Source organism: Psammomys obesus, unplaced genomic scaffold (assembly GCF_907164565.1).
Source record: "Psammomys obesus unplaced genomic scaffold, mPsaObe1.curated_primary_1811, whole genome shotgun sequence".
NCBI lineage: Eukaryota > Metazoa > Chordata > Mammalia > Rodentia > Muridae > Psammomys > Psammomys obesus.
In genome coordinates this window covers 7922382-7936988 of record NW_026596040.1, presented here as the reverse complement: position 1 = coordinate 7936988, position 14607 = coordinate 7922382, and the positions used below count along the sequence as shown (strand labels likewise).

General features: G+C 40.0%; 1 protein-coding gene across 1 annotated transcript in view; it reads left to right on the top strand.

Moving 5' to 3' along the window:
• The window catches only part of Trim36 (tripartite motif containing 36), a 31954-nt gene extending 17672 nt beyond the window's left edge, over nt 1–14282 (top strand). Inside the window, exons 5-10 of the mRNA XM_055622988.1 lie at nt 748–843; nt 3824–4077; nt 4479–4603; nt 7247–7537; nt 10360–10657; nt 12018–14282. Coding sequence (XP_055478963.1) covers nt 748–843; nt 3824–4077; nt 4479–4603; nt 7247–7537; nt 10360–10657; nt 12018–12372 — 1419 coding nt within the window. The 3' untranslated portion in view covers nt 12373–14282. The remainder of the gene's footprint in view (nt 1–747; nt 844–3823; nt 4078–4478; nt 4604–7246; nt 7538–10359; nt 10658–12017) is intronic.
• The last annotated feature ends 325 nt before the right edge of the window (nt 14283–14607 follow it).

The window sequence follows — 14607 nt, the reverse complement described above, 5'->3', positions numbered from 1 at the left end:
GAATTCTGAAACACCAAGTGGTTGGCTTTTCTTCTTGCCCACCTTTTATATAGTTCAGCAGTAAACATCCTAAAGCGCTGTCTCCTGAACGTCTCATCATCTCCGCCCTGGGAGGTGTTTCCTGAGCTTTCTCATTTTCATTTACATTTATCCATTGTGCTCTCAAGTGGCTTTTGCTTTTTTAAAACGCATTTATTACAGAACATGTTTATTAGACCAAACTAGAGATTTCACCAAAACCTACAATGTAATACTATGAAAAATTCTAATGTTCAGAATAGCTAATTTACAAGCAAATTATTAAAAAAATCCACATTTTCACTTGTATATAGTGAATGAATATAGTGAGTCTGGGATGAACTCGGATTATTTTGAACTAATGTTGTTTTTCCTGCTCTCTCTCTCTCTGTCTCTGTGGAAATTGTGAGATGTAACAGAAGGCTATTTGAACTGTGACCTTCAATTTGCTTAGAAGCCTTTGAAACAAGAATCCTGAGATAATTCAACAACAAAAATTTACTATATTTGGAATTTTTGACTAAGCTTCACTTACTTTTTTCCATCCTTCATTTAATCTTTTATACCTTGAGCCTGTGTGCTAAGGCCAGTAAATATTTACCTTGAGTTAATCACTGTAGCTGATTTTGCTGTTCCTTTATCAGGAAGGACGGGTACCATGTAATTTGCAAAATTGCATTAAGTCTTTGTTGATTTGTTTTTGTATTTGTGTTCTGTGTGTTTCCACAGGAGAAACTTTCAAAGGACATTGATTTCCTTATTAGTAAGGAAAGCCAGGTGAAGAGTCAAATTTCTGAACTAAACTTGTTAATGAAAGAAACAGAGGTAAGTTATAAACTGGTCAGAGTACTTTTTCATCCATTTCATCCAGACATTTGCTTACTTGTTCATAAAATCCTGAGTGTGGGGCTGGAGAGATGGCTCAGAGGTTAAGAGCACTGGCTATTCTTCCAAAGGTCTTGAGTTCCAATTCCCAACAAACACATGGTGGCTCATAACCATCTGTAATGAAATGTAGTACCCCCTCTGGCAGACAGAATACTGTATGTAGAAATAAATAAATAAATCTTAAAGAAAAAAGAAGAACCCATAGATAAAATCCTGAGTGTGTTTTTTGAGCTGAGAGCTGTGTGACCTCATACCTCGGCTTTCTGAGAGCTTGTGGGAACACATGCAGAGTAGGCTCCTGTGTGATCAGTGCTCCAGGAAGGCATAGGGAAAGGATAGCTTTCACCAGTGACCCGCATGTGAACAAATGAGTAGATATCCTTTGAAAAATTACTGTATGTGATAGGCGCAGGGTTATCTAAATTCCAAGTACTGCTGAGTACGTGTTTTGGTTTGCGTATACACATAAAGATGAGTACTCACGTTTGCCTTGTTTGCAGTAGCCCCAAGGTGGAAACAACCTAAATGTCCATCAATAGTGAAGTACAAATCGCATAACGACCATTGGAGATACTATCATACATAGTCTAGGTATATCCTGTCCTACATTGTGTGGATGGGATGATACTGTGTGACATTTGCAGAAAATATCCAGACCAGGCTGGAGAGATGCTTTAGCAGTGGTCAAGAGCATTGGCTGCTCATCCAGAGGACCTGGGCTCAATTTCCAACACCCACATGGTGGTTCACAACCATGTTCCAGGGATCACATATTCCAGACATATGTGCAGAAAAGCCTTTCCTATGCAGCACGTAACTTTGCAGCAGCTGAACGGTCAGACCAGATTTTAGACTCTCACGAACCTGTCCCCGAGGAGGGGTGATGAGTGCTTCAGCGGTTACCAGGGCCATTTCTGACATGCCGGTAATGTTCTCTTGTCTGAATGTCCTGCTGGCCGGGCGTGTGTGTACAGTCTTTGCCTTCACACGTACATGCACATCTTTTTCCCTTTGTGTATTCTACTTCAGTTAAAATAGGGAAAGTAAGCTGGCATGGTGGTTCATACCTATAATCCTAGCACGTCAAGGCCAGCCTTGGCAATGTAGAAAATAAACGACGGTATAAGACTGTCTAAAAATGGATGGGGGCAGGCTACATGGCCTGTTAGGTAAAGGTACTTGCTGCTGCCAAACATGATTTACCCTAAGTGTAATTTCTGGAGCCTTACATGGTCAAGGGGAAGAATCAACTCGCTTGTGTTGTCCTCTGACGTACCCAGACAGACAGGTAGACACATACACACAGTAAATAACATGTAAAAAAGAAATAAAAACAAAAAAATTAATAAGAAGTAGTAGCGTTTAAAAATACAGCATATATGAATAGGGCTGGGCTTTTTGAAAGTTCAAGTGTCTTTCATAGGCTTTGATATGAGGAGTGGAGTTTATTTTGTTTTTTTCCCTCTTGGTCACTTTAAAGCTTATAACCCAGGACTGTTATTTCTTGAAATATTTTTCACAGTGGGGAGTGAAATAATTACAAAACAAGAAAGGGCTGAGATGTGTCTTAGTAGTAGAAAATTTGTATCACATGTACAAGACATGTTGGTCTGGAGCCTGTTGGAGTCACCTGCGCTGTAGAAGAAACAATGAAAAGAAAGGGGGAAAAAAAGCAAATTAATGCCATGTTTGTCTCCAGAGCCAACTCTTCCTCAGTGATGATGGGACCGTTTTTGTATCTGCAGTTATGGTTTTTACCTATGCATATTTCTGAGCTTAATGTGGAAGATCATGAAATTCTACCCAAATCTCACTGTTTTCTGACTTTTTTGTATAATGCTAAACATAAGAATATTATAATAAGACCCATTGCTTTATATGTTACTTAAAAAAAAAAAACACATCACAAATAAAAAGTGGGACTGTTGGGGTTGCTAATGGAGAAGGGAATCTGAACAACATTCCTTTCCAATGTGGTGCAGAGGCTGCTGGGAATTCCGCAGTGTTCCTACCAAAGTTCCTTCAGCCTTTGCTGTTGGATCTGCTGTGATGAACACTCCCAGTGCTCACTGGGCTCTTTCAAGATCACACTGATTTATAAAAATTCAAACCATTTGAAGCCAGGCAGAGTGGCTTGGACTTGTAACCCCCACACTAGGGAGGGTGAGGCAGGAGGATTGACCTTGAGGCCAGTCCAGGCTCTGTAAAGAGACCCCATGTTTAAGACACATGACAGATACGACCGTTTTCTAAAACAGAAAAAGAATCATACGTGCCACAGTATCATGCTTTTCATGTAAATAATCTTTATTCATCCTCATAAGAACTTGAATAATTTCTACTATCCACAAGCATTTTGTGGGAGAGGGAAAGTGGTAGGCACCGAACCCGCTCCCACTCAGCTTCACCTTAGCCTAAAGCACACTGCTGAGTTAAGGATTAAAGAAAGTTCATTTTAAATACCTTCGTATAGAATGTTGAGGATGCTGTTTCTGAAAGTTCTAAGCTGTATTTAACTTTTGCAATATTTGTGATCAGCTCAGTTCCACCCTTAATGTATTTTATCCCTGAAAATTGTTTCTCATTTAGTTGAATAATTTGTCTGTTACCGGACTTTAAAAGTGCAAAGTTCTGAAATTACAAAGCGAATCTAAATGGAAGCTGGGGTTTCTTCCTTGTGTGCTTGAGGCCAAACTACTGTTTTGAAGATTTTAGGGTCAGGCCTTGTTTTGTTGATATTACATAGGGTGTCGTGAGAAGACCTTTGGGTTTGATGGATGGGGTAATGCTCACGTTTTTTACACTAGTGCAACAGAGAGATCGAGGTTTATGGATGAGATAGTGCTTGCGTCCTATACTTGCACAATGGAGAGATTGGGTTTGGCACATGAGGTAACACTTGTGTGTTTTACACTAGTGCAATGGAGAGAGGGCAAAGGAAGAAGCGGTGGCGCATTTCGAAAAGCTCTTTGAAATCTTAGAAGACAGGAAGTCATCTGTTCTAAAAGCCATTGATGCCTCTAAGAAACTAAGACTAGACAAATTTCACACTCAAGTGGAAGAGTACCAGGGCCTTCTAGAGAACAATGGGCTTGTGGGATACGCCCAGGAAGTGCTGAAGGAGACGGATCAGTCCTGTTTTGTGCAGACTGCGAAGCAGCTCCATCTCAGGTACTCACTCTGCCCCTTAGCTTTTGAAACCTTTGACCGGGTGGTTCCTGGTGGTGGAAGGAGCAGTCTGGACCTTGCTGTGTCCTGAGTGATGAATGCAGTGTCTTTGGTCTGTCACATTGTGGGTGTTCAGTGTGACTTGCTCTTTTTTGTTGTTGTTGGTTTTGTTTGTTTGTTTTGTTTTTATTTTGTTTGTTTTCTAGAGAGAGGATTTCTCTGTGTAGAAACCCTTGGCTGTCCTGGACATGCTTTTTAGACCAGGCTGGCATGGAACTCACAGAGATCCACCTGCCCCTGCCTTCCCGAGTGCTGGGATTACAAATGTGTGTCACTGTGCCCTGCAAATCATGAGATCTGCCTTTTTAAAGAATGGCTTTTACATGGCGTATGTCTGCCCACAGAATACAGAAAGCTACGGAATCCCTGAAGAGCTTTAGACCTGCAGCCCAGGCTTCTTTTGAAGACTATGTTGTTAACACATCCAAACAAACAGAGGTGCTCGGAGAATTATCCTTTTTCTCTAGTGGTAAGTGGCGAAGGCTGAGCCTTCTCCTCAGCTGCGTGCACAAAGCAGATACACATTCCCTCCCCTGTGATATCAGTTTCTCATGATCATCAACCCTGGAACCTTAAACTGGTTTCCATGCACAAAACTATACTCCTGGCTTTTTAAAACATTTTGTAAATGATATCACACTTTTTTTTTTAATTGTAAGCTTAGGATGTTGATATGTGAGATCTGGTTTAAGGTATATTCAGTATTTCATATTGGATTAGGGCCCTGCTGTGAGGATCTCAGCCTAATTTGATCTAAAGACCAAGTCTCCAAATACAGTCAACTTTTTGAGGACTGCAGTCACAATCAGGAGAGTTATGACTTCAACATAATAAACTTTTAGGGGAACACTCACGGGGCCACCCCCTCACAGAAGGGCTTCCTTCTGTTCTTACGTCATTTGCCTTGCTGAGGTTTCTTTCATGTAAGGTTGTAGCAACAAAGACTAGTGCTGGAGAGTTGCTCAGTGGTTAAGAGCGGGGACTGATCTTCATGAGGACCAGATTTCGATTCCAAGAACCCACATTAGGCAGATCACAACCACCATAACATCAGCTCTAAGGGAGCTGGCACCTTCTGGACCCTCAGGGCATCTGAAATCACACCCACATGTACATACCTAACAAGATCTTGTTTTGAAAAAGGAGATTTGTCTTGTTAAAGGTTAAAAACTGGGTTGCTGGGGCATCTTTTCTTCTTAAACTTCTTAAATCTGGTATTTATTAGGAAGTTAGAAATTTTTTTCCCAGTACATGTATGTTACTTCAAATGCTGATTTCACTCCGTAGACTGTTGGTTCTGCATATGTCAGTTGCTTTTTAGATATTTACTTGCTTACTTTTAAGTCGAAGCTTTTACCTATGCGTGCAAACATTGCCCCTAGAAGGGTAGAGCTGACTGTGGGTAATCATGGGCTAGTCAAAGTACATGGCAAAGGACCGAGAAAAGAGAGGGGAAGCCCCCATTTCCTGCCCATGGATGTATTTCATTTTCCCTACATGCCCCTATGTAGAATAACCATGTGACTTGAGCTACTCTGTGACTCAGTCCTGTTTAATTTTTTTAACTTTAATTTTGGTTGGTTTTTTTTCAGATTTATTGTGTGTATAGTCTTCAGCATGTTAACGCACCACCAGACTTCCTTATATGCTGCTTGTAAGAGTCTGTGGGCCAAGTGAAAAGAAGTGGGGGCACTTCCCTTATTTCATTTCTTCCCTTATGGCTTGATGTCAGTAGGTGTGTGTGGAGGCGCGTGTTTGTGTATTTTTAGTTTATCCAGACTGAACTCAAACCTAGTATGTATCCAAAGATGACCTTGAATTTCTTCTCTGGTCTGCGGTGGGATTATAGGCATGTGCCATCATGCCCAGTGCACAAGGTAACCTCTAGACTTTACTGATAAGCCATCTAATCCAAGCTTACATGTTTATTGTATAGGAAAAGGTAATGTGTGTGTATAAAGATTTAGCTGTGACATTGGTCAGCCTTGGCTGCTGTTCTGCACCTCATTCTGTAGCCCAGGTTGGCCCCTCAAGTACAGAGATTACAGCTGTGAGCTACCATGTTGGCTGTAAACATTGTACTTTCAACAACATATTGGGAACCTATTTCCCTTAATATGTAAATCTTGATTGATCCATACAGTGGAATATATTATGGCAAAATATTGGCAGGGTCTTATATGAGCTTGGTACAGTGCTAATACCTTGGAAATTCCAAAATATTTTCATGGGTTTTCTTTTTTTAAGTTTCTGGATTTCTACAGCTTGGATACAAAGTGAATAAACTTGTAAAAAATAAAATTTTAAAAAAGATCAAAAAATACAAGTGATAAAAAAGTGTGTGTGTTTGTGTGTATGAGTGTGTAGACCAGAGACCAGAGGATTGTAACACGTGTCTTCCTCAGTTATTTGTTCCTTGATGGACCTGGAACTCACTGACTTGGCCTAGAGTAGCTGGCCACTGAGCTTCAGGGATCCACATATTTCTGCCTCCCTAGAACTGACGTTACAGAGGAGTGTGCCACTGTTACCGGCTTTTCTGTGGGTGCTGGAGACATGGACTCGGGGACTCAACCTCAGCATCTGAGCCACCCCTCTAGCTGCTTTATCAAGTCCGTATGAGGAAAAAGTACTCAGTTTTGCCATCTGCATTAGGAAACATTAAAGAAAACGCTCATTGGAGTTTGGTTGAAAGTCACAAAACAATGTTTTAAGTATTAAATTGGTCCATGTAAATATAGATACAAATTTCAGCTCCAGAGCTGTGATTCACTGTGGGGAAAGTCTATATTTAAAAAAATAGAATTTCCAGTGTTTTAGAATTTAATATATAATTATTGCTGTAATCACGGCTTAGTTTTTTTTTTGAATTTTATTTTTTCTAAAAAAAAATTGCTGTAAGCACGGCTTAGTTTTTATGTTTTATTTTTTCACTTATTTTCTCACTTCAGTTATAATTACATATTTATCTTCTTTTATATTTACTAACTTCTGCAGAATATTCTAAATTTAGAAATTTCTTAGACACTGTAGAAACTGCCGGGACTTCATTTTTGGCTGAGGGAAATGCCGTGTTAGTTAGCATGCTGTTCTGTGTTTGCCGTTCTTTCAGGCATAGACATTCCCGAGATCAACGAGGAACAGAGTAAAGTGTATAATAACGCCTTGATAAACTGGCACCAGGCAGAGAAGGACAAAGCCGACAGCTATGTTCTCGAATACCGGAAGGTTAACAGAGACGAGCAGATGATGCCGTGGAACGAGATAGAAGTGCACGGCACAAGTAAAGTTGTCTCCAACCTGGAAAGCAGCAGCGCCTACGCCTTCCGAGTGAGAGCCTACAGGGGCTCCATCTGCAGCCCCTGCAGCAGAGAGCTGGTTCTGCACACTCCTCCAGCTCCAGGTACTGGGCACCCTGCGCTCAGAAGAGAGGGTGGGAAGGGCCTGCAGGTGCGAACAGTGTCTCCAGAGGTAGACATATCGAAAACAGCTTTCTGCGTTTGAAAGACTCTTAGTCAAGTAGACCCCAGACTTGGCTGGGATTTAGAAATGACCAGTGTCATCACCTCGCAGGCTGTGTGAGATTTTGATTGGTATCAGATGAAAAAGGAGACATTTTGATCATTGAGGCTAAGTTGGGATCAAAAGGACATTAATGCTGCTTTTAAACCATTAAAACCGCATGACTGGATGGGCTTGTGGTGGAAAATGCCTTTAATTCCAGTGCTTAGGAGGCAGAGGCAGGCAGAACTCTGAGTCTGAGTCTAGCCCCTTGTGCATAGTGAGTATTGGGCCAGCCAAGGGCTAAGTCATAAGAGCTCTGTCTCAAAGCAGACGCCAAAACCATAAAACAATAGCATGGTTCTGGGACTTTTTTAAAGGTCAGTTAGTGACAATGTCCAAAATGCAGGCTATTGATAGGTTTTTTTTTTGTTTGTTTTTTTTAATTCATCGGCATGATGTGATCTAAGCCTGGCCTGCCTAGGTTTTCTCTCCCAGCGTGATTCCCTGCACCAGAGGGTGGAAAGCATATTTTAGGGCCACATTTCAAGTTTCCCCTCTACACAAATAGCTCCTCATTCTGTGTTACCCTGCCTCTCTTTCCAGGTTACACTGGCATTACTTATTAAGAGAGACTGAAAAGCTTTGCTGGCTACGAGGGGCACGCAGGTTAGCTGGTGTCTACTGCAATGTCTTCACAGATGGGGACACTCAGAGCTAAAGTTGTTCCAGGTCATGGTAGTGGGAGGGCATCTTGCCCTGCCCATCATTGCCTTGGACACACTCAGTTGTTTTTTTGTTTTGTTTTGTTTTGTTTTGTTTAGGCAATGGACCCTATCCTTGTTTTAGTGTCTTATGTACACATATGTATGTATGTGTGTTTGTGTACATCCTTTTTAGGAATATTGTGGCTGTTAAGAATATTATAATATAGAAATTGTCTTGAGTTTCATTGCTGTGAAGAGACACCACGAACACTGCAACTTTAATCGGGACTGGCGTACAGTGTCAGAGGTTTAGTACTTTATCATCATGGTGGGAAGCATGGCAGTATCCAGGCAGACATGGTGCTGGAAACAGCAGGGAGTTCTGTATCTTGATTGGCAGGCAGCAAGGAAGAGACTGTGTACCATGCTGGACATAGCTTGAGCATATAGAAGACCTCAAAGCCCACCTCCTCAGTGACACACTTCCTCCACAAGACCACACCTATTCCATCAAGGCCACATGTTCTAATAGTACCCGTCCCTATGGGCCAAGCATTCAAACACATGAGTCTATGGGGGCCGCAGCTGTTCAAACCACCACAGCTGTATAGGGTTGGCTGAAATTATTTCTCATGAGTTTTACTAAAAGCCAATAGTCAGGGTATACTTTCAGGTACCCAGTAGACATTTAATGCTGTATGTTATTTTAAAATTTCTGGTTTCTAAAAGCAGAAACATAATTCTGGACAAGGCTGCTGTTTTTAGTAGCAGTTGTATAGGGAGGAGGAGAGGGCATGCTAAGAATTTTATCTTCCTCTCTGAGAGAATCCATATAAATAGTGGGGCCATTTAGATTTACTATGCAATGTAGTAGATACTGGAAATGGAAAAGAATCAAGAATAACTATGCCCAGGACGTTAGTCATCACCAGTAGAAGGATCTACCTATATGGGGACTGGCAGCTATTTTTTTAAATGTCATATAATACAGATAAGACTTACTCTTGTAAGTACACAGTTTAGTGACAGAAAGTACATTATAGTATTGTGCAGTTATCATCACTCACATATCTAGATTTTAAAAAATCTTACCTGAAAATCTGTATCTAATAACCACCTCTCCAGCCTTCTCTGCATAGACTCTGGTGGCCTCTATTCCTTCCTTCTGAGAATTTGACTATCTGGGTACCTCAGAAGAGCAGAATTTTCAGTATTTGTCATTTTACATCTAGTGTATTTTGTGTTGTCCATGTTGTAGGGTGTGTCACGATTTCCGTTTTCAAGGCCTGGAAAGCTCCACTGTGCATCTACCACATTTTCTTTATCCGTTATCCTATTGCTGGACATTTTTGTTGTGTCTGTATTGGCTAACAACAGAAGTTATGCTTGAAATAGTTGTTAGCTCCATGCTGTAAGCAAGGAACTTTAGAGTTTAGACCAGTCTTTTGTTAAATGTTTGAGAAGGATGCAAACCTCTCTGAACTGAAAATATTAGACAGTACCATCTTCACGTATCTGTTGTATTGATTTGATAAGGGAAAATGCTTACAAATCTTCAAATTTATAAAATTTGGAATATATATATAAATATATGCGACCTTTTAGCGTAAGCTCCTGGGGATCCAAAAGTCCTGACTTCCATGGGTACCTGCACTCATGTGACATAACCCCACCTATAATTAAAAATAATAAAATGAATATTTTAAAAAGAGTGATTGACTTAGTGCATTATACGTTCAGTGATTAACATTGCTGATCCAAGCTCATGAACTCACAAATGTACACAAACATGTAGAACATTTTCTTCTGCTTTGGCTATTTCTGAAGATCTTTAGGTGTAGATCTGGAATTTTCTGCTGCATTGGAGTTTTGGTTGATGTAGCTGTCTAGCTTAGTATGACGGCATCCTTCCGTCTCTTCATTAACTTCTATTTGAAATCAGATTCAGCTTTAAATTATAGACATGCCAGAAGTTGTCTCTCGGATTACTTTAATAGTAATTTTAACCTACCTTCAGTTTTCAGTTTCCTGTTCGATGAAAAGTGTGGCTATAATAATGAGCACCTCCTGCTGAACCTGAAAAGAGACCGCGTGGAGAGCAGAGCTGGATTTAACGTCCTTCTTGCTGCGGAACGCATCCAAGTGGGCTACTACACAAGCTTAGATTACATCATCGGAGATGTCGGGATGACGAAAGGGAAGCACTTCTGGGCCTGCCGTGTGGAACCTTATTCATACCTGGTGAAAGTGGGAGTTGCTTCCAGTGACAAACTGCAAGAGTGGCTGCGGTCTCCCCGGGACACGGCTAGTCCAAGGTAGGTTCTTTCCCCAATGGAGAACTTGATAACTGCTTTCGAAGTAAGTGTCTGTGCGGCACAAGATCACCCGAACACAGACTGGGACCCATTCATCATGTTTGGAACACATGTTTCTTAGATTCGGATGATTGGCTCTGTCATGCAGCTGTCTTAGGTAAGGAGTCACAGTGTCTTGTATTCATTCACAGAATAATCAACCTTTAATTTTTGCTGCTATGAGGAAGATAGTCTCTTTTGAATTCCTCTTGATTATGACACAGCTTCACAGCTTAAATTTTGAATGTTTCCCATCGTTCCTAAAGTGTGTTAAAAATCACCCATACAGTAAAATGCCCTCAGCTCCCTGTTTCATGGTTGTTGCCTACTTTTATTTGCTGTTTTTTTTTTTTAATGTTTTTGCCTGTCATTTTTGTGTTAGACATCTTCTGAAGCAGTTAAATTTCTTAAGATAATGGGAATAATGGGAACTGTGTAGTTTTTTTTTTTTTTTAAATGTGGATAAGATGGACTTGCTTAGAAAAAATAATCTAAATGGATTTAACACATTAAAATGAATGATAGGGCACAGATAAGTAATGACAGAGTAATAAGCTATTTTAAGTAAGTGGCTAATTAAATGCAATGGTATACCCAATGGTAAATATTGTAAATGTTTTACCAATGGTAAAATAATGATATGCCCTTGGTAAAATATTGGTGTTGACGTATAAGAATTGACAGCATGAGGAATAGTAGAAGCCAAAAAATAAACAGCTTAAAATTATTGATGCATATGATTCACGATATATGAAAAGGCAAATTGTACATAGTGAAGAATGGAAAGATTGGGTATCAGAATTTTCTGTAACTTTTCATGTTTCACAGAGAGAAAAACAATTTCATTATTGTTTCTTGATGTGGAAATCACAATCAGGAAATAGGGCTCTCAAGAGGAGAATGAAGCATGTTCTTATCTTGTGTTCTTTTTAGTGCCTAGTTATTTACTTTAGCCTATTAGTTCCATGGATGAGGGCATAGGTCTTTGTATTTTATGACACACTATTGTGTGCCATAAATATTTAATCTCACATTAAGCCCTTCCTCATCCTCTGATTTTTTTTTTTTTCTGTAGAAATGAATTTCTAAGTTTCCATTTGCCTATACATTTAGGTAAAAATGGATGGTACTACAGGGAATTTGACACTGAGTACATAGGACAACTCTCAATGATAATTTACAGTCCATGATTTAGGTGTGTTAATACACCACTTTTTTTGTATGCTAAGTTTAAAACAATGTGTGTTATTTTTTGAGGCCATGCTGAAGAATCTTGGAGACTGTGGTTGAGATAAGACCCTGTGTTATTGTTGTTTTGCAGATATGAACAAGACAGTGGGCATGACAGTGGAAGTGAAGACGTCTGTTTTGATTCTTCACAACCTTTTACATTAGTTACTATAGGCATGAAGAAATTTTTTATTCCCAAGTCACCTACTTCTTCTAAGGAACCAGAAAATAGAGTTTTTCCTATGCCAACAAGTATAGGGATTTTCCTTGACTGTGATAGAGGCAAAGTGAGCTTTTATGATATGGATCATATGAAATGCCTGTATGAGCGCCAGGTGGACTGTTCACATACAATGTATCCGGCATTTGCCTTAATGGGCAGCGGAGGAATTCAGCTCGAAGAACCTATCACGGCAAAGTATCTAGAGTATGACGAGGATGTGTAGCTTGGACACCCCGTGTGACGAGGATGAAAACTGTGAACAAAGCCTTGCCTTGGTGTTAGACTTCGAAACTAATTACATATCATTTACATCTCCTGTCACCACACCTGTTTGTAGCGTGTGATTGTCTGTTTTGTTTTGTCTTGTTTGACTTTGACTCACAGGGTCTTGTGATGTAGCCCAGGCTGGCCTCAAACACCGTCCTCCTGGGTGCTGGGATTATAGATGGGCACCATCCTACCCAGCTAGTACATGCTTCTAGAACTCCCAAGGCCTTCACAGCCTTGCCTTTTCCGTGCCAGGGTTCTGCCTTTTACAGATGGTAGGAGTGGAGATATTCTGTCCTAACGGGTCCTGGATAGATGACTTTACAATCAAAGTCCTTCTCTTTGGGCACAGGGACTCTAATTGATTTAAGGCAGCTGATGTTGCTACTATTTACATTCCTTTTGTTGTGGGGTTGGGGTGGGATACAGAGTATTTATTGTGGTTTCTCCGAGTTTGTTCTTTCCTTTTCTTCCCATTTTGTATCATGTTCATTTCCAAAGAGAAAATATTTTTAAATGCCTATTGATAGGAATTAGTACTAAGCCACGTGTCTTGGATTTGTTGTTAATAGTAAAATAAAGTTATAGATAGGTGAAATGACAAAGGCCATAAAATGGTAGTATATTTAAGTAGAAAATTATGCATTTTAAAGTGTGTAACTACTGAGCATGTATCCATTGCCTGGCAAATGAATACTGCTTTTTTGTTTTTGTTATTATTATTTTTTTTAGACCACAGACTGTATTGATAAGGACATCTCTACGAGCGTCCTTAGCCGTAATGCTCATTATCTGGCGTATGTAGAGAGTATGGTCTCTTATAGAAATACAAGGTCCTTGAGCACATGGAACTTTTCACTACAATGTATTTTTTTTTCCAGGAAATCTTATCTTCAACTTTTCTTACTTTAGAAAATGTTCGTTCCTATTTATAGCAAAGAATTATTTTTCAGGAATACTAGTTAAGACTGACAGTGAACACCTGTCTTCCTGTGTCGTGGGACTTTTCTGTTTTGGGCACAGATGTTACACATCAGGGTTTTCTGGCTTTGGTTTACAGATTTAAGAAGTTCACTATTCGTGTTTAGCAGCATCAAAATCCCAGACATGCTACATGTCCCGACTGTCCAGTTGGGTGACATTGTAGGTGGGCACATTATGTGGTCAAGCACTTGGAGTGTGCATCAGGAAGAGACAAAATTCTTTAGACAGGAGTAGCTAAAATTAAAAGGATTGTGTATGGTCAGTTTGAAGAATTACACCTTTTCTAAATTGGATGTTTCTGCAAGATTATCTTCTGGGTACTGAAATCTATCTTTTTAGGTAGCTGATTTTTATTTAAACTGCCTTTTAAAAAGTTAAAATGTCCAGATACTAAGACTTACATGTTTTTAGCACTGATCTCTTATGGAAGCTTAATATTTTAGTAGAGTAACCAACATTTTTGGAAGCTGTTTATTTTACTGAATTATTTTTTAATGAAGGCTGTTAGGCCATTCACTGCATTAGTTCCAGCACTGACACACACACACACACACACACACGCACACAGACACACCTACTCGTGTAGAGAGATCTGGAGAATGTCTGTTTGGGATTGCCATTCCTCTTTCATTTATATCTAGCACTTTATGACATAGGAAACAAAGAGAATGTACAGTGTTACCTGGATCATTGTGCAATAAAGCTGCTAAGGTCACCACGTGTGTGTGGTTAGTGTGATACCCAATACTCATGCAAGCACATGTCCTGTAGACATTTTAAAATGTAAAGCTTTAACAGGAATCAGAAAAGGAAGCTGTTTCAAACACTGTATCACTGTATAGAAATTGCTTAGTGGAATTTCATTTTTAATAAAAAAAATAAAAGGAAGTCAAGTGTAGTTATTCAAATTTGCACTCTAGAAACTTTTGCTATGCTTTGTGGAAAACTGAAGCAAAACATCTATTATAAGATGCTTTGTGGACTCTATCCATCAGGGTATTGAAGCAAATGCTGAGACCCATGGCCAAACTTTGGGCAGAGTGCAGGGAATCTTATGGAAGATGGGAGGTAGAAAGACCTGGAGGGGACAGAAACTCCACAAGGAGAGCAAGAGAGTCAAAAAATCTGGATCAGGGGTCCTGCAGAGACTGATGAAGCAACCAAAGGATGTACCCATGGCAGCTCAGTCTTCATGTGGGTTCTCTAG